This window comes from Ranitomeya variabilis, chromosome 4 (genome assembly GCF_051348905.1).
Source record: "Ranitomeya variabilis isolate aRanVar5 chromosome 4, aRanVar5.hap1, whole genome shotgun sequence".
Classification (NCBI taxonomy): Eukaryota; Metazoa; Chordata; class Amphibia; order Anura; family Dendrobatidae; genus Ranitomeya; species Ranitomeya variabilis.
In genome coordinates this window covers 711,351,900-711,378,765 of record NC_135235.1, presented here as the reverse complement: position 1 = coordinate 711,378,765, position 26,866 = coordinate 711,351,900, and the positions used below count along the sequence as shown (strand labels likewise).

Here is a 26,866-nt window from a genome sequence, read left to right as displayed (position 1 = left end):
TGTTTAGGAAATCCCTTCCTTCTTTCTCCTGCTTTATTGAGTAGGTCGTCAAGAACCTTTGCAAACAGGAACTCACCCTGGCACGGGATTGTACATAGTCTGGATTTTGACTGTGCATCCCCCTTCCATCCTTTCAGCCAGAGGGCTCGACGAGCCACGTTGACCAGGCCTGCTGATCTCGCTGCCAGACGGAGAGAATCCGCTGAAGCGTCCGCTAAAAATGCCGCAGCACTTCTGATCAGTGGAACTGTCTGGAGAATTTTTTCTCTTGTGATCTTGCCTTTTACCTGTTGCTCCAGCTGGTCTATCCAACTAATAGTGACCTAGCTGTGCATGTGCCTGATATGGCCGGTTTAAAGGCTCCCGTGTTTGTCTCCCAAGAACTTTTAAGGAGAGCTGCAGTCTTACGATCTAGTGGATCTAGTAAGATTCCTGCATCTTCTACCAGAAGGGAAGATTGCTTTGAGGTGGATGCTACCGCTGCATCTACCTTAGGGACTTTAGACCACACTGCTAATTCCTCATCACTAAAAGGGTAATGCCTTTTGGAAGATGATGGGAGAAACCCTTTGCCCTGTTTGTCCCATTCTTTTTTTACAAGGTCTTTAATAGCGGAAATGACTGGAAAGGCACGCCGTTTTTTCTGGCTTAGTCCTGCAAACATGATGTCCTGAACCGACCTGACCTCCTTAGTATCTGGACACCCCATAGTGTTCCTAACGGATTTTATAAGGTTGTCTATACTGTCGACTGGAAAACTTGCTCCGCCTTCATCCTCAGAAGAGCTGGGAGATGATCCTGAGGTATTGAAGGATCAGATTAAGCCCTCTTCAGACTCTGAACTGGAAACGGGAGAAAGGCGCTTACTTCCATGTTTCTTTAGGGATTTTGATCCCAGAGACTGGATCTCCTGCCTTATTATGGCTCTGATATTTGTGGTCGTAACAGCCGCCTCATCCTGTAAGGTCTGATCTATACAGCTTTGACACAACCTTTTAAGATACGTGTCGGGCAGAGGTTGCATACACAGGGCACACTCCTTATACTTAGATTTATTGGTCTTCTTAGCCTAAGGGGAGAGGCAGAGAAGGAAGGGATCAGCTTATAGGTAGAGGATCATAAACACTCACCCAGTGAAGCTATCATCTTCATCATCATCATACCGGTTTTGGAGGTGTTGACACTGTGTGGGGTCTGAGTAGATCTGCATCTCTACTCCTCGTTTTACTTCTCATGTGAGTGTCAGATCCTTCCATGGAACGACCACTCCTTTTTGCCGATGATATTGAGCCCTTAGCGCTGATTTTGACAGCTCTATCTTGCTCCACTGCTGGTGGATGCTCATCATGCGCCGGGGACAGCATACTCAGCGAATAGCTCTGTGCCCCGGCCTGCCATTTGAATTGCGCAGTCATCTGCAGCGCGCCGCCCGCCGCGAACCGGAAGTGCTCCGACCACTTCCGGTTCAATGAAGCAGCATGGACTTACCCGCACGACGCAGCCTCCGCCGCCTTCTAGCACTGCACTCCACCGCTGGTAACTGGAAGATCAGCCCCACACACATGCCTCCTCCATAGGCCGGGCTTTGTTGTCCGGAACCTGCCGAATGGTGAACAGACGAGGGGGGAGGCTGCATGCAGTGGCTCCCCCTCCGCTACTACTGATGCCGCAGCCCCTGCTGTCATCGAGAGGACCACACAGGCGGGTGCACAGGCTCAGGTAATCTGGAGGTGCTCCAACCACCTCCATCTGTAGGAATCCAGGGATTTCCGATAGGAACAGGAAACCAACTGAGGAGGAGAGGGGGACAGCCCTTTTTATCTCTGTAGGTTTCCTTTTCCTATGGGCGGGTCCCTCTCTCAAGTGGGTGCTGTCGTGGGGAGGGGTAAAATTGAAAATTCAGTATAAAAGGGAAACTGTTAGGGTATGTGTCCACGTTCAGGATTGCATCAGGATTTGGTCAGGATTTTACATCAGTATTTGTAAGCCAAAACCAGGAGTGGAACAGATAGAGGAAAAGTATAATAGAAACATATGCACCACTTCTGCATTTATCACCCACTCCTGGTTTTGGCTTACAAATACTGATGCAATCCTGACCAAATCCTGATGCAATCCTGACCAAATCCTGATGCAATCCTGAACGTGGACACATACCCTTACAGTACAGAAATTCACACTTGGCCCTCACTGCACATTTAATGTTGTCGATCATAAAAGCAAAGTTTGTCCAGAAAGACTGGACCTGGTCTTGTAGGGACCATATGAGCACATTCAGCAGCACAGAAGGGGAAGAAGGTAGATTCATCCAATAAGATAACAGGTTATAGGAAGCCAACAGCATCATTACCCTCCAATTTCTCTTACAGGCCCATCATAGTATTTTTCTTCAAGTGATTTTCTAACTTGTCAGCACATTCTACGTACACTGTCATTTGAGTTTACAGATCTGGGCAGGTTATGACCATCGTCTCCTATTTTCAGGGTGTAGGTTGGCCCTCCAGGCTATATATTCTATAGAAAAGGGCTTTTAAAGTCCAAAGTCATTTGAACAGTTTTGGGTGGAGGAGAATGTTGTGGTCTAGAGGCAAAATGGTGATCACACGATTGTGATCCAGCCGACTACACCACCGATAAAGCAGCCACAGACAGTGGCTGAGAAGAATCTGTGACTTCTCTGCATTTAGTGGTTACTACTCACCTGGGTAGTCATATGTAGGAATCTCCTCTTTACACCACTCGTCATCACCCCTCACATACGTCTCTGTAGTATTAATACGGGTCAGATCTTCACACTGAAACAAATATTGTAAAAGTCACAGACAGATGGAGAAGTCACATCTATGATCAGCTCTAATCCTGCCATCTCCACCGTTCTTATTACAAACTGGATAAACCGGATTACTTACCAGTAATTGTATTTTATGGAGTCCACGATAGCACCCACTGAGAGAAGGGATCCACCCCCAGGAACAAGAAGCCTACAGAAAAAAAGGGGTGGTCCCCCTCCCCTCCTCAGTTGGATTACAGAGTACAAGAGGAACCGCCAAGAAAACATTAGAACATCTTCATAAAAACTACTCAATATGTATAAACATATACTTCAATGTATACTACCATCACCCGGAGTGAAATACATACACATCTCTATTATGTGCTACTAAGGGAGGGAAGTGGGTTCTGTCGTGGACTCCATAAAATACAATTACCGGTAAGTAATCCTTTTTTTATTCTCGCCATGACAGCACCCACTGAGAGACTTACAGAGAACCATCATCTGGGAGGGACCACCGTATTGAGGACAGGTCTCCCGAAAACCAAGTCAGAAGATGATGACAAATTGAGTCTATAGTGGCTGTAAAAGATAGATGGTGAAGACCATGTTGGAGCATTACATATCAGATCAATCGAGATGTCCGCCTTCTTAGCCCAGGAGAATGCCATAGCCCATGCCGAATGTGCCCTTATTCCATCCGGAGGACCTTCACCCTTTGCTGAGTAAGCCAGACAGATTGTATCTGTGATCCAACGTGATAAAGTGCTCCTTGTGACTCCAAACCCTTTCCTGTGGCTCTGAAAAGACACAAACAGAGCCGTACTCTGCCTTCAGGGATATTTAATATGTACTTTAATGATATGTACTTTCATGCGACAAGACAGAAGACGGATCTATCAGGTGCATCAAGGACCAGATTCAGGTCCTAGGGAGGCAAGCGAGCAATGTGTACAGAGTCGCTACGCTCACACGCTGAAATAAACCGTGCAACCCATCTATCTCCTGCAATATTACGACTAGATAGGGCTCCCAAAAGCTGATATCTGATCCTATAATGTGTTAACTGAAAAACCCAGCTCCCAACCCTCGAAAATTGCAGCAACTGGAACCTCACTAGAGAAAGGTCCAGTATGAAAATTAAGGAACTTCCTCCACACTCTACTGTATATCTTGGTCGTGGATTCTTTCCTACTCTGCAGACTGGTACTAATCAGGTTGTCAGAAAACCCCCTTAATTTCAACAACTGCCTCAAGTTCCACGCCGTCAAGTGGAGACCTCTCACCCAAGGATGACAGAATAGACTGCAAGAGAGCAGGCCCGGATCTGGTGGGAAGATCCAGGGGTCAGATATGGACATGGCTCTGAGCCATGAAAACCAAGGTCTCTTGGGCCAGAAAGGAGCGAAGAGAATTACCCTTTCTCTCTCGTCCCTGATCTTCCTGATGACTTGTGGAAGCACCATCATTGGAGGAAACACATAGGCCAGACTGAAGCGACAAGGGAACTGGAGGGAGTCGACCAACTCCGGCTGATCTGCTCTGTCCAGGGAGGCAAATCTTTGGACCTTTCTGTTGTCCCTGGTAGCAAACAAGTCTATTTCCGGAAGTCCCCACAAGTCCACTAAATTCCTGAATACTTGGTGACTGAGACCCCATTCTCTCTGATATAACGTATGGCGACTGAGGAAGCCGCTTTACGATTTTCCACTCCCCTGATGTGAAGGGCTGAGAGGGACAAGAGATGGGCTTCGGCCAGATCGAGAACATCCACCACAGTAGACATCAGCAATTTTGATCAAGTTCTGCCTTGCCAATTTACGTATGCAACTGACATGGTATTGTCCGACAAAACTCTCACATGCGTCCCCCGCAGCTGTGGGAGAAAGCGATGTAAAGCATGACTGACTGCCTTTAATTCCTTTAGATTTGGGGAGTCAACAGCCTCCTCTATGGAACCTCTGCCCCTGGGAAAGGTTATCGTCCATATGAGCTCCCCATCCATCAGGGCTAGCATTCGTAGTAACTATCCTGGACGGTTTCACTACCCATGGAATCCCCTTCCCTCCTGGTCTCCCGGGACCTCCACCAGGACATGCTTAGATAATAGACATAAAACCTCCAACTCAAGAGCCTCCTGTTGTGCCGGGGATCTAAGAGAGGTGATGACAAAGGAATCTGAGGGGATTCGACAAAACTCTAGTTTCAACCCCGATGTTACTAAGCCCAGGGATTAGAAGTGATCTCCCGCCATCTGTGGCAAAAAAATTTTTTACCTGCCGCCCACAGGAGGTCAGGGTCAATGGAATTTATTACTCTTCCTGGGAGAGGATCCGCTAAAATGGGCACCTTTTTGTTTGGTCTCCTTTGTCTCCCAGCGATCTCGGTTTTCAAAAGGCCACCTTCTACCGAATGGTCACTTTCTGAAGGCCCTCCTGTAGGACGGAACAGACTGTTTAGGGAACCCCTTCTTTCTCTTTCCCACCTTGGTGAGGATCTAATCGAGCACACTGCCAAACAGGAACTCACCTTGGCATGGAATTGTGCACAATTTAGACTTTGTACAATTTTATCCAGAACATGTACAATTTTTGTACATGTTCTGGATATAGCCGGTCTAAAGGCTCTGGTGCAGGACTCCCATGATCTTTTAAGTAATGTCTCTGCTTTGCAGTCTAGAGCAATGTTTCTCAACTCCAGTCCTCAAGACCCACAACAGGTCATGTTTTCAGGATTTACTTAGTATTGCACAGGTGATAATTTCATTACCTGCTCAAGCATTAATTCCATCAACTGGGCAATACTAAGGAAATCCTGAAAACATGACCTGTTGGTGGGTCTTGAGGATTGGAGTTGAGAAACACTTGTCTAGAGGGTCAGATAGGACCACAGAATCTTCTACAGGCAGGACAAAATGTCTAGAAGTCGAGGCCACTGCGGAGTCAACCTTGGACCAAGCTGTCCGGACATCTTCCTCAAAGGGACAAAGGGATACCTCCTCCTGGAAGATGAAGGGAGGAACCCTCGCGCTGTCCCTGCTTGCTCCATTCCATCCTGACCAAATCCTTCACCACACCAATAACCGGGAAAGCTCGTCTCTTTTTCTGCGAGAGACCTGCAAACATAATTTCCTTTGTATATCTAACCTCTTTCACCTCTAAAAGCCCCATGGTATTTCTAACTATTTCTAACTGATTTCACCAGGTTATCCATACTCTCTATGGGAAAAAAAAAAAAAAGATAGCCCTTCTTCACCAGATGACAATGAATCAGAAGCACCAGAGAATCCAGCCTGGTCACTACTGGAAGCAGAACTGGAGACAGGGGTAACACTCCTTGCTTTAGACTTATGTTTCTTATGCCTGTTTGAACATCCTAAGGACTGAAGTTCCTCTCTTATCATTAATCATATATCAGCGGATCTAACTGAGGACTCCTCCTCTAAAGTCTGGCTGATACAACTCTGAGGGTATGTGCACACGTCCGGATTTCTTGCAGAAATTTCCTGAAGAAAAACGGAAATTTTCTGCAAGAAATCCGCATTTTTTTTTGCGGTTTTTTTTTTGCGTTTTTTTCGCGGTTTTTTAGCATTCTGCAAGCGTAATTAGCTTGCAGAATGCTAAAGTTTTCCAAGCGATCTGTAGCATCGCTTGGAAAACTGACTGACAGGTTGGTCACACTTTTCAAACATAGCGTTTGACAAGTGTGACCATCTTTTTACTATAGATGCTGCCTATGCAGCATCTATAGTAAAAGATAGAATGTTGAAAAATAATAAAAAAAATAAAAAAAATGGTTATACTCACCTGCAGGCGTCCGTTCCTATAGATGCCGGTGTGCTTCAGGACCTTCCATGACGTCCCGGTCACATGACCGGTCTCGACCAATCACAAGACAGTGACGTCACCGCAGGTCCTTCACCGCACAGCAGCTATAGGAGCCGAAGCGGCAGCATGCAGCGGTGAGGCGGGAACACTGCGGGGGACATCGAAGGTGAATATAGGACTATTTTTTATTTTAATTCTTTTTTTTTTACCAATTATATGGTGCCCAGTCCGTGGAGGAGAGTCTCCTCTCCTCCACCCTGGGTACCAACCGCACATAATCTGCTTACTTCCCCCGCATGGTGTGCACAGCCCCGTGCGGGAAGTAAGCAGATTAATGCACTCCTAGGTGTGCGGAATCCCCTGCAATTCCGCATTTTAATGAACATGTTGCTTTTTTTTCCGCGATGCGATTTTTTCGTGGAAAAAAAGGCTACATTTGCACATAAAATGCGGAATCCACTGAAAATAATGGGAGGCTTAGGTTAGCGTTTTTTTTGCGTTTTTATAGCGAAAAAAACTCGAAAAATACTGAACGTGTGCACATGGCCTGACAGTCTTTTAAGATAGAGGTCAGGAAGGGGTTGTGAGCACAAGGCACATTCTTTGTGCTTGGCTTTTTTAGTTTCCTTAGCCTGATAGGGAGGTACACAGAAAGAAGGTGAGTCAGCTTAGTAGGCAGAGTCATGTAACACTCACTCAGTGAAGCTGTGATGTGGTACCGGTTCTGGAAGCGGAGGCACAGCACGAGTTCTAGATGGTACAGCTTACTCCGTACACTCTTGTTAGTGGAGTTGCCCTCTTGGGAGCGCCCACTGCTGTTATTGGGATTGCTGTCCGGCTGCACTTCCACCACCTGTGGGTGCACCTCAGATTCTCCTGGAGAGGACATCTTTGGGACACATTGGCAGCAGGAGGCCGCCGGATCTTATACTTACAGCCCGTCCATCTCCGGAACAAGCCTCCCCGGACCCCTGGAAGTGAACCCAAGCAATTTCAGTTCAGTAATGTTGAATGGGCAGTGCGCATGCATGGGCCTAAACCCGGAAGCACTGCCCGATGGAAGAGAAGGGCAGCTGATGCACGCATCCCGCTCCACAAGATGAGTGCCGGTCTGGTCCTACTGCACCACGTGAGCCAGGACAGCCTCTTCCGGATCCTGGCCTCACATCATCCACCATCAGACGAGGGTGAAGACTGACAGGCAGGGATCTCCAGATGCTGCTTCTGGTGCCGCAGCCCCAGCCGTTCCCCAGACACCGCACAGGTGGCAGGAACAGGCCAAGGTAATCTTATCTGTGCAGGTTCCCGCAGGAACAAGAAACCAACTGAGGAGGTGAGCCCCTTTTCATCTGTAGGTTTCCTGTTACTGGGGACGGATCCATTCTCTCAGTGGGTGCGGTCAGCAATAATAAAAAAACAAACAAAAACAAAACATAATAATGGTGGATAAAACAAAACTGAGCACAAAACCTTCACAGTTGTCTACACATCATAGGGGAGATCTCATGACACCTCTCTATCTACCTGATGATCCTGAGGAACATTGGGATCTCCTTGTTTACAGTCCTGTGGAAGAAGAGGATGGGGACATCTCTCTGGTGTTGTCCTCCTACTGGATAGATCTGGAAGAAACACATACAAGGACTGAATTTATTCTTTATATACAGATAATTATAGGCCGTCTGTATTTAGTCCAGTCCATTACCTGGTGATTTTAGGGGCTGGGGAACCTCCATCATGATGTCCTTGTACAGATCTTTGTGTCCTTCTAAATACTCCCACTCCGCCATTGAGAAATAGACGGAGACATCCTGACACCTTATAGGAACCTGACACATACAATGACACCATCATCCCCCCGATCCCTTCATAGCGTTACTGTATAATGTCCCAGCATTCCCAGCAGTGTCACCTCTCCAGTCAGCAGCTCAATCATCTTGTAGGTGAGTTCTAGGATCTTCTGGTCATTGATGTCCTCATGTATCAGGAGGTGAGGTGGAGGCCCCGTGATTGGGTTCAGGGGTCTTCTGCATCCCTCAGACACAGGGTCCTGACAGCGCTCACTAGAGGTCTTCTTCACTACTGTGTAATCCTGGTTATGGAGAGACATTAATAAATCTCACTACAGACATTTCCAGAGTCCTCCCCTCTCCTGTTCTGTCCATCTGTTATTTCCATAGATAAGAATGATGTAATGTGACGTCATCAGAACCTCTTACCTCTCCAGTAAGCCGGAAGAGGATCTCTAGGGTGAGGTGTAATATCCTCTCCGCCATCTTGTCTCTGTCCATATCCATCTTTGATGGGTAAATCAGGAAAATTCTCTTCTATAGTAGATCTTCACAGAGGATCGGATATTGTAGAGACCTGAATGAGAAAAAGATGAGCCGATGTAACATCATAAAAATCCTGGCGATAATAAGGGGAAACACATAAAAAGATAAAACTTGTAGATGTTGTACTCTCTAGTCTTGTATGGACTGGAACGTAAGTTGAATTGCTGACTAAGACATCTCCTCCATGCTCCCAATCACTGCCTATGTTGCTCACTGCTTTACAAGAAGTCATTTCCTGGGCTGCATTTGTAAAATGTGCTGCCATCTAGTGGTCGAGTCTAGTATTGCAGCCCATCATCCCATCATCCCAATATGCAGTTTAGTCCGTCCCTTGGCTGTAAGAATCATAACTTCGTTAGGACTGAGCAGAAAATCCAGAGACTGGCGGGGACCCAAGCAGCAATGGTATATTTGCTATTTTACAGTAGTTTTCTTCTTTCCATCTACTAATAAAACCTATATATTTAGGCCACAGACAACGGAGTCGGCAGCTGAATACGTTCCTCATAGACTCATCTTCCATAACGCTAATTCTCGTCTCATTTACCGACACTGGAATCGGCATTAGTAATACTGCATGAGATATTCATTACACGTGACAGGAGAAATAACGACTTCATGATGAGGACGACATCTTCATCTTCTACTGCGGCTCTAGGAACATATTTGTCCAGAGTCCGTCACTGACTCCATCCCCACCGGCCTCTATATGAAGGTTTCCCGACAATACTGTGTGGAGGCCCCGTACTATGAGAGTAATACAGGTTTCCTTGGTTCCCGTCTTTCATAGTTGGGTCGTTTGTATCTATCAGTGAAAAGGAACAAAACCATTGTGATTCTTATAAGGAGACAACACAAACCCCCTAAATATAACATTCTATAACAACCCCACAATCTGTGACCCTTCAGGGTAAATCGCTCTCTCACCATTGGATTAGAGCTGATACTATGGAGCTAAAGGGACTAAACAGACTTTCTGTCACCTCCATAAAGGGGCACTTTTCCATGTTTGTCAGAACTGTCCGAGGATTATTAGAGGTGATAGCTTCCCCCCAATTAGAAGGGACACCTGTGGATATTGGGGTCTTTACCTGCTACAGTTCTGGTGTGGAACCTCCACCTGCAGAGCCACACTCCACATAGAGAATAATGGAGCCTCCAGCACCGACCTCCACCCGCAGAGCCGCCCTCCACATAGAGAATAATGGAGCCTCCAGCACCGACCTCCACCCGCAGAGCCGCACTCCACATAGAGAATAATGGAGCCTCCAGCACCGACCTCCACCCGCAGAGCCGCACTCCACATAGAGAATAATGGAGCCTCCAGCACCGACCTCCACCCGCAGAGCCGCACTCCACATAGAGAATAATGGAGCCTCCAGCACCGACCTCCACCCGCAGAGCCGCACTCCACATAGAGAATAATGGAGCCTCCAGCACCGACCTCCACCCGCAGAGCCGCACTCCACATAGAGAATAATGGAGCCTCCAGCACCGACCTCCACCCACAGAGCCGCACTCCACATAGAGAATAATGGAGCCTCCAGCACCGACCTCCACCCGCAGAGCCGCACTCCACATAGAGAATAATGGAGCCTCCAGCACCGACCTCCACCCGCAGAGCCGCACTCCACATAGAGAATAATGGAGCCTCCAGCACCGGCCTCCACCCGCAGAGCCGCACTCCACATAGAGAATAATGGAGCCTCCAGCACCGACCTCCACCCGCAGAGCCGCACTCCACATAGAGAATAATGGAGCCTCCAGCACCGACCTCCACCCGCAGAGCCGCACTCCACATAGAGAATAATGGAGCCTCCAGCACCGACCTCCACCCACAGAGCCGCACTCCACATAGAGAATAATGGAGCCTCCAGCACCGACCTCCACCCGCAGAGCCGCACTCCACATAGAGAATAATGGGGCCTCCAGCACCGACCTCCACCCGCAGAGCCGCACTCCACATAGAGAATAATGGTAAATGCTAGAGTGTATGGGCTCCTTCCAGGTGTGACGTCGTTTCCGGGGGCGTGTCCTATCGTGAGGGGGCGTGTTCTGAGTTCACATCGTAGGCCGGAGACACACTGGTGCGAGATACGGCCGAGTCTCGCTGGTTAAAAGCAAGCTGTGGCACCTGCACTCCGGAGCGGAGCGTGCAGCTGCATAGCAATACATGGAGCTGCACGCTCGGCTCCGGAGTGCCGGTGCCACAGCTTGCTTTTAACCAGCGAGACTCGGCCGTATCTCGCACCAGTGTGTCTCCAGCCATAGGCATAGTCTCTTTTTACCAAGGCGGCAAATGAAAGCAGCATAACAGCTTGTGGACGCCATGGAGGTTAGTGGTTTCAGGGTGAAAAAATGCTACTTGCTGATCGCTATTGGGGGGAGGCCCTGTGGTGGTCGACCTACTTGTCTGTGTGGGGAGTGACCTGCGGTGGGATTTTGGGGGGCTCCGCTGCTGCAGGCTATTGGTGGAACCCGTGTGGTAAGATTTGAGGGCGACCTGCTTGTGGGGTGCGACCTGCTTGTCGTGGAATGTGGGGAGGCGACCTGCTCGTCGGGGAATGTGGGGTGCGACCTGCTTGTCGTGGAATGTGGGGAGGCGACCTGCTCGTCGGGGAATGTGGGGTGCGACCTGCTCGTCGGGGAATGTGGGGAGGCGACCTGCTTGTCGTGGAATGTGGGGAGGCGACCTGCTTGTCGGGGAATGTGGGGAGGCGACCTGCTTTTCGGGGAATGTGGGGAGGCGACCTGCTCGTCGGGGAATGTGGGGAGGCGACCTGCTCGTCGGGGAATGTGGGGAGGCGACCTGCTTGTCGTGGAATGTGGGGAGGCGACCTGCTGCTGGCTATTGGGGGGGATCCCGTGGTGGGATTTGGGGTCGACCTGCTGCTTACAGATGGAACCCTTTTATTAGGGGGTGACCTGCTTACTGGGGGATCCCTTTTATTGGGGGGGGCGACCTGCTTATGGGTTGGGTTTGGGGGGGCTGAAGAGGGTTTAAGCTGGGTGGGGGGTGGACATCCGAAGGGGGTGTGTGCTGGGTGGGGGGTTGGACGTTCGATGGGGGTTGGACGTCCGATGGGGGTGTGTGCTGGGTAGGGGGGTCTACATCTGATGGGGGTTTGTGCTGAGCGGGGGGTCCACATCTGATAGGGGTTTGTGCTGGGTGGGAGGTCTGCATCTGGGGGTTTGTGCTGGGTGGGGGGTCCGCCTCTGGGGGTTTGTGCTGGGTGTGGGGGTCCGCGTCCGATGTGGGTTTGTGGGGGTTGGACATCCGATGGGGGTTGGACGTCAGATGGTGATTTGTGGGGGTTGGACGTCCGATGAGAGTTTAAGCTGGGGTGGCGTTCGATTGGGTGGGTGTCTGATGGGATTTATGGTTGGGGCAGGGGGAGTCATATTTGGATTTACGCTTGAGGGGAGGGAATGTCTGGTGGGCTTTGGATTTATCCTGTGGGGTCCGCTGGTTAAGGTGAGATGGAGGTTTCTGACTGGGGGAGTGAGGTTAAGCTCTGTGGCCCGCTAGTTAATGTGAGGTGGAGGTTTCTGACTGGGGGAGCGAGGTTATGCTGTGTGGCCATCTGGTTGATGTGGGGGGGGGGGTGCTAATGCTTCATTGGGGTACACAAAAAAAAACATGAGTGTATGCTGCTTATGCTATGCAAAAAAAAAAAATTAGGTATTTCCCTGTATAGTAGGCTACACCACCAACTGGCACAAAGCTAATCCTTTTTAGCTTAATGTCAGTAGGAGGCAGACATGGGTCTGGACCGCCTAGCCCAGTTTCTGACTTAGGTTTTGGGTTTTTTTTAATTAATGATTTTACTTTTTCTTTTTAATTTTTTTTTTTTTCAGATACGGCTTTTGAGGGCGACAGTGGAATTGTCACTCTAATCTCCCACCTAGAATTGTCACTACCTTATCATCTGTGGTCTACGAGGCAAGGCCCTAACACATCAAGAGTGTTTGTGGTTCCCCAGAGGACGGTCAATTTCCCTACCCTCTCGCCCCCCCAGAGCCAGACAGAGTAGGGAGGGAAGACGAATCCGTTATGTGCCAGCCGCCGAAAGGTCTGCGTCCAGGTTATTCCATGCCCATCTTCATCATCGGTCTGCGAAGAATGATGTGTGATCTTCAGGACAGGTATATCCTACCAGGCAGTGAGGGGGCTACTTTAAAAAAAAAAGAAAAAAAAATGGAAAGGACAGGACAAATATGTCCTAGTTTGCCCCTGAGCAATATGGACGTCTCCTGAGGAAACCTTCCTATTCATGCAGCCTCCATGTTTTCCAGAGGCTCCTGTGACCCTGCTCTTAAAATATCCAGGCTTCGGTCTAGGCCTTCTCTGGTGGCCGGTCCACACCGCCAGTGCCCTGAACAATCATGCACGCCAACTTTCTAGTGCATCCTACTCTGCGCCTATCAGTTTAAGAGTACTTCGCTTCTGCAACAGAAGACTAAAGTCTGCCTCCCAAGAGATCTGCTGTTCAATTTTGGTTGTTTTGGAAATGGTTTTGGTATTATGATCTCTGGTCCGGGACACAGAAACCTCAGACACCAGAGGCAGGCCTGGGGGATGGGGGGGGGGGGCAGAGCCACATACCAACCCGACAGTCCAGCCCGCAGGCACAAACAGCATATTACAGTTGTACAATACTTTAGAAATGCATAAAATGAAACAAGCAAAGGCATAAAGTTATTTAATGCAAAAAAATGCAGTTTTATAAAATTAGAAATGTTTCTATATCGAATGTTAAAATGATATTTATCCAGTATTTCTATAAGTAAAAGTCTGAGATTTCTGTGGGAAATGGTAATTTGTTCCTCTTAAACCAGTTCTGAATGTAAATAAAACATTGCTCTGATTTAGGGTACCGTCACACAGTGGCATTTTTATCGCTACGACGGCACGATTCGTGACGTTGTAGCGATATCGTTACGATCTCGCAGTGTCTGACACGCTACTGCGATCAGGCACCCTGCTGAGAATCGTACGTCGTAGCACATCGTTTCAAACTCTCTTTCGTCGCTGGATCTCCCGCTGTCATCGCTGGATCGTTGTGTGTGACAGCGATCCAGCGAAGCGTTCGCTGGTAACCAGGGTAAACATCGGGTAACTGAGCGCAGGGCCGCGCTTAGTAACCCGATGTTTACCGTGGTTACCAGCGTAAAAGTTAAAAAAAACAAACCGTACATACTCCCCATCTGATGCCCGTCAGGTCCCTTGCCGTCTGCTTCCTGCTCTGACTGAGATCCGGCCGTACAGTGAGAGCAGAGCGCAGCGGCGACGTCACCGCTGTGATCTGCTCTCACTTTCCGGCCGGCAGACAGTCAGAGCGGAAAGCAGACTGCAAGGGACTTGACGGGCATCAGATGGTGAGTATGTACGGTTTTTTTTTTTTTACTTTTACGCTGGTAACCATGGTAAACATCGGGTTACTAAGCGCGGCCCTGCGCTTAGTTACCCGATGTTTACCCTGGTTACCCGGGGACTTCGGCATCGCTCCAGCGCCGTGATTGCAACGTGTGACTGCAGTCTACGACGCTGGAGCGATAATCATACGACGCTGCGACGTCACGAATCGTGCCGTCGTAGCGATGTAAATGGTACTGTGTGACGGTACCCTAAGTCTCCACATTGTATTTTAGCCTTTCATTTCATGAATAGGGCAGGACAAGCCCCTGATGTGTCTGTGTAACACATGTAAGGTGCTATAATAACAGCCTTAGGGTATGGCTCCACGGTCTGGAGGGGCGGCGGTATCGCCGCTCGGCGCTAAGCCCCGCCCCCTTTCTGGGACGCGATGGTGCCGGATGTGTACAGTACACATCCGGGATCATCGCACCCCTCTCCATAGGGCCCTGTGATATGCCTTGCGGGGACGCTGCGTCCCCGCAAGGTGTACGGACATGCTGCGATCTGAAAAGACGCGCAGCATGTCCGGAGTCGCAGGGCCGCCGCGTGCGGGTTTCCACGCATAGTGGAGACGGGATTTCATTAAATCCCCTCCACTATGCTGGAACATCTGGACGCTGCTTGTTTGACTCTGCAGCGTCAAACAAGCAGCGTTTACTTACCGTGGAAACATACCCTTAGGCTGGTTTCACACCAGCGTTCGGCAGGGCTGCGGATGGCAGCCTTCTTCCTCCGTTAAGGCTACTTTCACATTAGCATCGTGTGACGCACGTCTCAATGCGTTGTTTTGGAGAAAAAACGCATCATGCAACTTTGCCTGCATGATGCGTTTTTTTCTCCATAGACTTTCATTAACGACGCATTGGGACGGATTGCCACACGTCGCATCCGTCGTGTTTTGGCGGACCGTCGGCACAAAAAAAAAAGTTCCATGTAACCTTTTTTTGTGCATCGAGTCTGCCATTTTCGACCGCGCATGCATGGCCGAAACTCCGCCCCCTCCTCCCCAGAACTCACAATGGGCCACGGATGCGTTGTAAAACTGCCTCCGCTGCCCACGTTGTGCTACATAAAACACACTGTCCGTCGGGCCGACGGACTTGTGGGAAAGTAGCCTAAGCCCCGCTCACTGCCACACCTCTTCCTTCAGTTCCGCCTATGTCTGCATGCGTCCTGCATACCCTGTCTTTAACATTGGGTACGTAGACCAAGCGGATGCCTCCGCATGCGTTGTTTAACGCTGCGCCGACCGCAATACAATGCAACATGTTGCGTTCTACGCAGTTCTCCGCATCGTCAAAATGAGGCATGCCTGCGTACCCAATGTTAAAGATAGGGGACGCATGCAGACTTAGGCGGAGCTGAAGGAAGAGGCGCAGCAGTGGGCGGGGCTTAACGGAGGAAGAAGGCTGCCGAACGCTGGTGTGAAACCTGCCTGAGACAGGTAAACCACTTTTGAAACAATGTTCACTTGTACAAGCTCTTAGCCCCTTAGTGACGGGGCCAATTTTTTAAAAATCTGACCAGTGTCACTTTATATAGTAATAACTCTGGAATGCTTCAACATCCCATTGCTTTTGAGATTAATTTTTTTTTTTTCGTGACATATTAGACTTTATGATAATGGTAAACTTGGGTTGATAGGTTTTGCTTTATTTTGTAAGAAATTAGAAAATTTTACAAATTGTAAAAAATAGAAATTTTGAATGATTTTCCCTTGAAGGCCGGAGTCACACTAGAAAGGAATACGGACGAGTGCTATGCGAGAAAAAAAAAAAAAATAAATAAAAAAAATCGCATAGCACTCAGACCAATGTTAATCTCCCATCACTTTTTTTTTTTTCACGGCCGTATTATATGTGCGAGTGAAATTGCAGTATGCTGTGATTTGCACCGTATATCAGCCGAGACTCGCCAATGAAAGTCTATTTGTGCAAGAAAAACTCACACCACATGGGCCATCAGTGTGACTTGCGAGAAATACGCAACGGTGTCCTTTGAAAGGCCGACAATTCAGGTGCAGTGTACAGTAAAATCACACTGACAGGTTACAATAGAATAGATAGATATACACACAGTATAGGTGTATATAAAATCTAAAGAGATACACTACAGACCAAAAGTTGGACACACCTTATTTAAAGATTTTTCTGTATTTTCATGACTATGAAAATTGTACATTCACACTGAAGGCATCAAAACTATGAATTAACACATGTGGAATTATATACTTAACAAAAAAGAGTGAAACAACTGAAAATGTCTTATATTCTAGGTTCTTCAAAGTAGCCACCTTTTGCTTTGATGACTGCTTTCGACACTCTTGGCATTCTCTTCATGAGCTGCAAGAGGTTGTCACCGTAAATGGTTTTCACTTCACAGGTGTGCCCTGTCAGGTTTAATAAGTGGGATTTCTTGCCTTATAAATGGGGTTGGGACCATCAGTTGTGTTGTGCAGAAGTCTGGTGGATACACAGCTGATAGTCCTACTGAATAGACTGTTCGAATTTGTATTATGGCAAGAAAAAAAGCAGCTAAGTAAAGAAAAACGAGTGGCCATCATTACTTTAAGAAATGAAGGTCAGTCGGTCCGAAAAATTGGGAAAACTTTGAAAGTGTCCCCAAGTGCAGTGGCAAAAACCACCAAGCGCTACAAAGAAACTGGCTCACATAAGGACCGCCCCAGGAAAGGAAGACCAAGAGTCACCTCTGCTTCTGAGGATAAGTTTATCTGAGTCACCAGCCTCAGAAATCGCAGGTTAACAGCAGCTCAGATTAGAGACCAGGTCAATGCCACACAGAGTTCTAGCAGCAGATGCATCTCTACAACAACTGTTAGGGCTTGTTTCCATTTGCAAGAAAAACATCCGTATCTCGCATGTGGAAACCAAGCTGTGGCGCAGGCACTTTGGAGCGGAGCGTGCAGCTCCATGTGTTCGTATGCAGCCGCACGCTCCGCTTTGGAGTGCCGGCGCCACAGCTTGGTTTCCACATGCGAGATACGGACGTGTTTCTCGCAAACGGAAACAAGCCCTTAAGAGGAGACTTTGTGCAGCAGGCCTTCATGGTAATATAGCTGCTAGGAAACCACTGCTAAGGACAGGGAACAAGCAGAAGAGACTTGTTTGGGCTAAATAACACAAGGAATGGACATTAGATCAGTGGAAATCTGTGCTTTGGTCAGATGAGTCCAAATTTGAGATCTTTGGTTCCAACCACCGTGTCTTTGTGCAACACAGAAAAGGTGAACGGATGGACTCTACATGCCTGGTTCCTACCGTGAAGCATGGAGGAGGAGATGTAATGGTTTGGGGGTGCTTTGCTGGTGACACTGTTGGGCATTTATTCAAAATTGAAGGCATACTGACCCTGCATGGCTACCACAGCTTCTTGCAGCGGCATGCTATTCCATCCTATTTGCGTTTAGTTGGACCAACATTTATTTTTCAACAGGACAATGACCCCAAACACACCTCCAGGCTGTGTAAGGGCTATTTGACCAAGAAGATGAGTGATGGGGTGCTACGCCAGATGACCTGGTCTCCACAGTCACCAGACCTGAACCCAATCGAGATGGTTTGGGGTGAGCTGGACCGCAGAGTGAAGGCAAAAAGGGCCAACAAGTGCTAAGCATCTCTGGGAACTCCTTCAAGATTGTTGGAAGACCATTCCCGGTGACTACCTCTTGAAGCTCATCAAGAAAATGCCAAGAGTGTGCAAAGCAGCCATCAAAGCAAAAGGTGGCTACTTTGAAAAACCTAGAATATAAGACATATTTTCAGTTGTCTTACACTTTTATTAAGTATATAATTCCACATAATATTGATGCCTTCAGTGTGAATGTACAATTTTCATAGTCAAGAAAATACAGAAAAATCTTTAAATGAGGTGTGTCTAAACATTTGGTCTGTGGCGTGTGTGTGCGTGTGTGTGCGTGTGCGTGTGTGTGCGCGTGTGTGTGTGTGTGTGTGTGTGTGTGTGTGTGTGTGTGTGTGTGTGTAAAATTTGGGGCCTGTATGTATTTAATAAAAATGCTTCACTGAAAAAACTGGCGTGGGCTCCCGCACAATTTTCTGTGCCACAGAGGGAAAGCCAGTGACTGAGGACAGATATTATAGCCTAGAGAGGGACCATGGTTATTACCACCCCAGAAAAGGTGCATCTGTATGATGCGCCAATTCTGGCACTCAGCCTCTGTCTTCTCACTGCCCTGTAGCGGTGGCATATGGGGCAATAAGGGGTTAATGTCACCTTTGTATTGTAAGGTGACATTAGGCCAGCGTAGTAATGGAGAGATGTCTGATAGATGCCTCTCCATTACTAACCTGTGGGCTTGATGTTACTTGACAATAAAAAGGTGACATCAACCGCACAAATATGAACCCCACTGCTACAGGGCAAGTAGGAAGAGCGAGGCTAAATGCCAAAATTGGCACATCTATAATATGCGCCATTTCTGGGACGGCTGAGAGCTGATGGTTTTTAGCCTGTGGGGCTGCCAATATCCATGGCCTCTTCACAGGCTATTAATATCAGCCTACAGCTGTCTGCCTAACCTTTGCTGGTTGGATTTGATAGAGGGACCCCATGTCAATATTTTGTGTCTCCCTGTAAAATAGCCAGTAAAGGATAAGCAAACAGCTGTGAGCTGATATTAATAGCCTGGGAACCTTTATGGTTATTAGCTCCTTTCCAGAATATTAACATCAGCTGTCGCTTTCCCTCTGCTAGTTATGAAAATTATGCGGGAGCCCATGCAGGTTTTATTTTTATTTTTTGAAAAATAAACATTGCATTTCACGCAGGTTTCTTGGTTGTTTTTTTTACAGCATATGTAGGTTAATTATGTTAATGCTCCTACAAGTGTGTGTGTCTGTGTCTTTAGTTAATATTAATGAGGGTATCTCGTGAAGAGTTTGAATAAATAAAGGAATTGTGATGCATTTTCCTTATTTTTATTTTTTTTTATATATATTTAGCGCTCTCGATTTATAGAAACGCATCAAATCCGCATAAAAAAGTACAGAATTTCCACTGCGTTTTCTGCTAAGAGACGCAGTAACCACGCAGAAATTTCCTCAAGCAAATCTGCAACGTGCGCACATAGCCTTAACCATTTAGGTGCTTAAGTCACTTGACAGCAGCATTTAAGGGGTTTAAACAGCCAAGGTCAGTGCCAACACTGATTGTGGCTGATGCAGCATTTTGTCAGCTATATTGTACAGCAGGGGTGTCAAACTGCATTCCTCGAGGGCCGCAAACAGGTCATGTTTTCAGGATTTCCTTGTATTGCACAGGTGATAATTTAACCACCTACACAGATAATGATTCCAGCACTTTGTGCAATGCTAAGGAAATCTTGAAAACATGCATGGTTTGAGGCCCTCGAGGAATGCAGTTTGACACCCCTGTTGTACAGCCAACAGCTGCAGGGTTGCCACCTGTCTGGGGATGGTATTCTCTTAGATCTTACATCTTAGATCAGTAAAAAGGTGTATTGGTCATTAAGGAGTTAAAGGGAATCTGTGACCAGGTGTTTGCATGCAGCGTGTAAGTACACATTCACACTGGCCTCTTGTCACGATTCACACCGTGACCGTCACCCCTACGTCACGGATCGGGGTGACTTTAGGCCAATAGATGGCTATCACATGCGCAGGGGGGCTTATCCTAGTTATCCCTCCACTGCTACAATGTGATGAAAAAACACACACAAGGCTATTGACCTCTTAGTTTACAGCAGGGGCTTATTTTAGTTATCCCCCTGCTCTTCAATATACCACGAACTGCAGGGATTTATGTATATCCTGCTTTACAGTTACGCTTGAACTTGCAGCTCTCTGGCGCCCCCCTTACCCTCAGGTCAGGTACGTTACTGCACCTAGGGTAATTAGTCGCCAGAAAGGCTGCCTGCTTTGTACTGGCTATTGGGCAAGCTGCAGCGAGGCGATATAACTACTCCCACTCAGGCAGGAACATTAATTATCAACGCTGCCGTCGCTACAGTGACTCCCAAAGGCACAGAACAAAGGTATGCTGCCACCAGCTTCGATTAAACGGGTCCGAAGCAAACCCAAAACAGTAGCGTAACTCCCTTCAGAAGACTTAGGGTACGTTTTAGAACAGGAGAACGAAACTAGTATTTAGATATTTTACTCCGTAAAAAATTAATGCAGTGTTTACAAAAAGGCATATAAAGTTGTTACAATATGAGACAATTGAAAATATGTACAAGGTAATTATAAAAATAACAGGGGTTAAATGAGACATTAACACTTACATGTGTTCAGGGCATTGCAGGCAACCAGGCTAGTGGGCGGAGTTCCCATATGTCCCAGTTCATCAGGGCTAGCAGTCAGGGCTCCTCAGGTAAAACCAACTGCTGGGGGCCTGCCAGAGACTTATAGACTGCAGCCCGTGACATCAACAAAAGGGCTGGCTTTCCCAGTCCGTCCTCTCCCTTCAAACTTACCAAATTTAACTCTAATTCTTATAAGTCTCGTATTTTCATTCCCAAACATGTCAGAATCATAACACACCCAGCATTCTTCTTATTCTACAATTGGCTTTCTAATGATACTAAATTCGGGCTCATTGTGACACCCGGTTCCGGAGAAATCTGTACTCTGTCCCTGTTTGAACTAGAGGCTCATGCTTACAGTGTTTGACAGATCCGCCGATGGACCTTAGCAATATGTACTTATTATTTTCCTAGGCCAAATTGTTGGCCCAATATCTTACAGTATTGGAACAAAGGACTTAATGGATTTTGGGAAATTCTATACCAGTTCTAGCTGATTATAGATGGGAGGAGGGATGAGTAAGTTGCCCAGAGCCTGGAATTTACAGCTAGCAATAAAAACTTTTATACACGTCCACATCTCAGCAAACACAAACACAGAGAGAAAGGGGGTTTTAGCCTGCAGCATGGGTCTGACAGGCAAAGCTACAAAATCATATTACATGTCATACAATATCGTGACACCTCTGAACAGAAAAAAAGACAGACTGAAACATGATTGAATACCCTGCAGTAAATAAATAGCATAGTGCATGAAAATAATATAGGGTATTTAGTTAAAAAAAAGTGTTATGTAACAAAAAAAAAAAAAAAAGCCGAAGCCATTCCACCACTTCACGGTGACCGTAATTTGGACAGCCCTAAGTCTAAAATTAAAAACACTATTTTGTCATGTGACATGCATGTGGATAAGGGATGAGAAGGATTGGGCCCACCTTCTGGACACAGCAATGGAAAACCACATCAATATACACTGCTCAAAAAACTAAAGGGAACACTTAAACAACAGAATATAACTCCAAGTACATTAAACGTCTGTGAAATCAAACTGTCCACTTAGGAAGCAACACTGTTTGACAATCAATTTCACATGCTTTTGTGCAAATGGAAAATACAACAGATGGAATTGATTGCCAATTATCAAGACACTCAATAAAGGAGTGGTTCTGCAGGTGGGGACCACAGACCACATCTCCGTAACAATGCTTTCTGGCTGATGTTTTGGTCACTTTTGAATGCTGGTTGTGCTTTCACATTCGTGGTAGCATGAGACGGACTCTACAACCCATACAAGTGGCTCAGGTAGTGCAGCTCATCAAGGATGGCACATCAATGCGAGCTGTGGCAAGAAGGTTTGCTGTGTCTGTCAGCGTAGTGTCCAGATGCTGGAGGCGCTACCAGGAGACAGGCCAGTACACCAGGAGACGTGGAGGGGGCCGTAGGAAGGCAACAACCCAGCAGCAGGACTACTACCTCAGCCTTTGTGCAAGGAGGAACAGGAGGAGCACTGCCAGAACCCCGCAAAATGACCTCCAGCAGGCCACAAATGTGCATGTGTCTGCACAAACAATTAGAAACCGACTCCATGAGGATGGTCTGAGTGCCCGACGACCACAGATGGGAGTTGTGCTCACAGCCCAACACCGTGCAGGATGCTTCGCATTTGCCACAGAGCACCAGGATTGGCAAATTCACTACAGGTGCCCTGTGCTCTTCACAGATGAAAGCAGGTTCACACCGAGCACATGTGACAGACGTAACAGAGTCTGAAGACACCATGGAGAGAGATCTGCCTGCAACATCCTTCAGCATGACCGGTTTGGCAGTGGGTCAGTAATGGTGTGGGGTGGCATTTCTTTGGAGGGCCACACAGCCCTCCATGTGCTCGCCATAGGTAGCCTGACTGCCATTAAGTACCGAGATGAGATCCTCAGACCCCTTCTGAGAACATATGCTGGTGCATTGGGCCCTGGGTTCCTTCTGATGCATGACAATGCCAGACCTCATGTGGCTGGAGTGTGTCAGCAGTTCCTGCAAGATGAAGGCATTGATGCTAAGGACTGGCCTGCCCGTCCATTAGCCCTTAATCCTATCGCGCACATCTTTGACATCTTGTCTTGCTCCATCCACCAATGTCACGTTGCACCACAGACTGGCCAGGAGTTGGCGGATGCTTTATTCCAGGTCTGAGAGGACATCCCTCAAGATAACATCCACCGCCTCATTAGGAGAATGCCCAGGCATTGTAGGGAGATCATGCACGCACGTGGAGGCAACACACATTACTGAGCATCATTTCCTTTACTTGAGACATTTCCGCTGAAGTTGGATCAGCCATAACTTCATTTTCCACTTTGATTTTGAGCATCATTCCAACTCCAGACCTCCTTGCTATATTAGTTGTGATTTACGTTGTTCTTTTTTAGCTTTTATTGTTCTCAACACATTCCACTATGTAATGAATAAAGATTTACAACTGGAATATTTCATTCACTGATATCTAGGATGTGGGATTTTAGTGTTCCGTTTTTATATTTTTGAGCAGTGTATATTAAGGTTTTTAATTTTAGTTAGGACTGTCCCAATTAGGTTCACCAAGAAGTGGTGGGATTGCTTTTGCAATTTTTTTTTAATCAAACAAACGTGTTAACTAAGTACCCTATATTTTCTTGCACCATAGCCGTTTACTTAGTACAAGTTATTCAATCATTGTTTCTGTCCCCCCACCCCATATAAAGTACAGCCACCATCTATATGCACGTATATACAGCATTCTAAAATGCTGTGTATATATAGTAGGCCAACTGCCTGTATACCCTTATATACAGCATTTTATAATGCACAACCACTATCTGTATGCCCTTAAGATAGTGGCATATTAGACTTGCCTAGCCCCATCCAATGGGCTTCGCTAGTCTTAATCCAGTGCCTTCTCTTCTATCACCATCCTTCTTTCTTTGAGTCGATGACGTGTCCTATGTCATCCACATCGTATCTTCCATCGCGCTCCTTTGCAAGTGCACTTCTTTCTGCCCTTTGCAGTACTTTGCTTTGTGCTTGGCAGAGAAATGTTCCTGCACAGAAGCGTGATGAGGGAGGGAGTGTGGATGATGTAGAACACATCATCCACGGGAAAGACTGCGCCGGTAGAAGACCAGCGCCAAACATAACACCGAACCGCCCCGTAGGTGAGTATAAGAAGTTATTTACATGATGCACATTGGCTTACAGACATACAGTATATACTCGAGTATAAGCCGATCCGAGTATAAGCCGACCCCCCTAATTTTGCCACAAAAAACTGGGAAAACTTATTTACTCGAGTATAAGCCTAGGGTGGAAAATGCAGCAGAAACCCGTAAATTTCAAAAATAAAAATAGATACCAATAAAAGTAAAATTAATTGAGACAGCAGTAGGTTAAGTGTTTTTGAATATCCATATTGAATCAGGAGCCCCATATAATGCTCAGTACAGTTCATGATGGCCCCATAAGATGCTCCATATTAAAATATGCCCCATATAATGCTGCACAAATGTTAATGGCACCATCAGATGCTCCATAGAAACTTTTGCCCCATACAATGCTGCATAAAGGTTGATGGCCCCATAAGATGCTCCACACATTATGCCCCATACGATGCTCCACACATTATGCTGCTGCTGCGATTAAAATAAAAAAATCACATACTCATCTCTCTTCGCTCAGGCCCCCGGCACTTGCGACAGTCACCTTCCACATTCCACCGCTGCACGCTGCTCTGTCTTCCATCCTCTGCACTGACTGTTCAGGCAGAGGGCGTCGCGCACACTAACTACGTCATTGTGCCGTCTGACCTGAACAGCCATAGCCAGAGGACGGAAGACAGAGCGGCGCCCTGCGTTGGAACGGGGAGAGGTGAATATCGCGCAATGCTCACCTTTCCCCGTCATACTCACCTGCTCCCGGCGCGGTCCCTGGCCGCTTCTCACTGTCAGATGGTCTCCGGGAGCCAGCAGCGTCTTCCTATGTTCAGCAGTCATGTTCCGCTCATTAAAGTAATGAATATGCGTCCATATTCATTACTTCAATGAGCAGTACCACGTGACCGCTGAACACAGGAAGAGCTGCCCGGAGACCATCGGACATGCAGGGACCGCGCCACGAGAAGGTGAGTATGTGACAGCCGCTGCTCCCCCGCCGACAATGACTCGAGTATAAGCCGAGAGGGTCACTTTCTGCCCAAAAAAGTGGGCTGAAAATTTTGGCTTATACTCGAGTATATACGGTACAGCACTCTAGAAGGGTGTGTATAAGGGCATATAGGTGCTGGTGGTACTATATATGGGGAAAACCTGGTGACAGGTTCCCTTTAAGAAACCTATTGAACTAGGTTTTGGATGGTGAAAAACTTGTAATTTAAATATTGATGGTGGCTGAACTGCAGGTGGTCTGTGTCACTTCATAAGTTTAAGGCCGGGGTCACACTAGCATAGAATACGGACGAGCGCTATGTGAGAAAACATCGCATGGCACTCGGACCAGTGTTAATCTATGGGGCAGATGACATCTGTGATTATTTTTACATGCCAAATCAGCATACGAGAACAATCGCAGAATATATACCTGACAGGGGCCCATACATTCTGATATCATCAGTAATATATACCTGAAAGGAGCCTGTACCGTCTGTATCTACAATAATATATACCTGACAGGATCCCGTACAGTCTATATCTAAAATAATATATACCTGACAGGAGCCCATACAGTCTATATCTACAATAATATATACCTGACAGGAGCCAATACAGTCTGTATCTACAATAATATATACCTGACAGGAGCCCGTACAGTCTGTATCTACAATAATATATACCTGACAGGAGCCCGTACAGTCTATATCTACAATAATATATACCTGACAGGAGCCCATACAGTCTGTATCTACAATAATATATACCTGACAGGAGCCCATACAGTCTATATCTACAATAATATATACCTGACAGGAGCCCGTACAGTCTGTATCTACAGTAATATATACCTGACAGGAGCCCGTACAGTCTATATCTACAATAATATATACCTGACAGGAGCCCGTACAGTCTATATCTACAATAATATACACCTGACAGGAGCCCGTACAGTCTGTATCTACAATAATATACGCCTGACAGGAGCCTGTACAGTCTGTATCTACAATAATATATACCTGACAGGAGCCCGTACAGTCTGTATCTACAATAATATATGCCTGACAGGAGCCCGTACAGTCTGTATCTACAATAATATATACCTGACAGGAGCCCGTACAGTCTGTATCTACAATAATATATACCTGACAGGAGCCCGTACAGTCTGTATCTACAATAATATATACCTGACAGGAGCCCGTACAGTCTGTATCTACAATAATATATACCTGACAGGAGCCCGTACAGTCTGTATCTACAATAATATATACCTGACAGGAGCCCGTACAGTCTGTATCTACAATAATATATACCTGACAGGAGCCCGTACAGTCTATATCTACAATAATATATACCTGACAGGAGCCCGTACAGTCTATATCTACAATAATATATACCTGACAGGAGCCTGTACAGTCTATATCTACAATAATATATACCTGACAGGAGCCCGTACAGTCTGTATCTACAATAATATATACCTGACAGGAGCCCGTACAGTCTGTATCTACAATAATATATACCTGACAGGAGCCCGTACAGTCTATATCTACAATAATATATACCTGACAGGAGCCCGTACAGTCTATATCTACAATAATATATACCTGACAGGAGCCTGTACAGTCTATATCTACAATAATATATACCTGACAGGAGCCCGTACAGTCTATATCTACAATAATATATACCTGACAGGAGCCCGTACAGTCTATATCTACAATAATATATACCTGACAGGAGCCGTACAGTCTAGTGTCTTCACCAGTGAGCCGGCTAGACTGTATGGGCTGCAGTCAGGACCTGGCAGGAGCCCATATATTCTGCTGGCATTAATAATTTATACCTTGAAGGAACACATACATTCTAGTGTCATGTATAGGCAGCAGTCAGGGCCAGGCAGCAACCCATAAAGTCTGCTATCTTCAAGAATATATACCTGGAAGGAGAACATACAGTCTAGGCTCAACCAGAGAATAATAGAGCCTCCAGCACCGACCTCCACCCGCAGAGCCGCACTCCACCTGTATGGCTG

General features: G+C 46.9%; 1 protein-coding gene and 1 long non-coding RNA gene across 3 annotated transcripts in view; one reads left to right on the top strand and one right to left on the bottom strand.

Moving 5' to 3' along the window:
• Positions 1-13,804, top strand: part of LOC143766542 (uncharacterized) — a 160,750-nt gene extending 146,946 nt beyond the window's left edge. The window contains exons 1-2 of one of the 2 annotated variants that reach the window (XR_013213581.1): positions 11,084-11,271; positions 12,795-13,804. This is a non-coding gene — a long non-coding RNA (uncharacterized LOC143766542). Of the gene's footprint in view, positions 1-11,083; positions 11,272-12,794 lie in introns of those variants that run through there. The other variant, XR_013213582.1, reaches the window with a different exon arrangement.
• The window catches only part of LOC143766519 (uncharacterized), a 36,128-nt gene extending 9,262 nt beyond the window's left edge, over positions 1-26,866 (bottom strand). Inside the window, exons 1-6 of the mRNA XM_077254270.1 lie at positions 26,771-26,866; positions 8,820-8,967; positions 8,513-8,692; positions 8,306-8,429; positions 8,125-8,222; positions 2,702-2,795 (exon numbers count right to left, since the gene is read on the bottom strand). Coding sequence (XP_077110385.1) covers positions 2,702-2,795; positions 8,125-8,222; positions 8,306-8,429; positions 8,513-8,692; positions 8,820-8,897 — 574 coding nt within the window. The 5' untranslated portion in view covers positions 8,898-8,967; positions 26,771-26,866. The remainder of the gene's footprint in view (positions 1-2,701; positions 2,796-8,124; positions 8,223-8,305; positions 8,430-8,512; positions 8,693-8,819; positions 8,968-26,770) is intronic.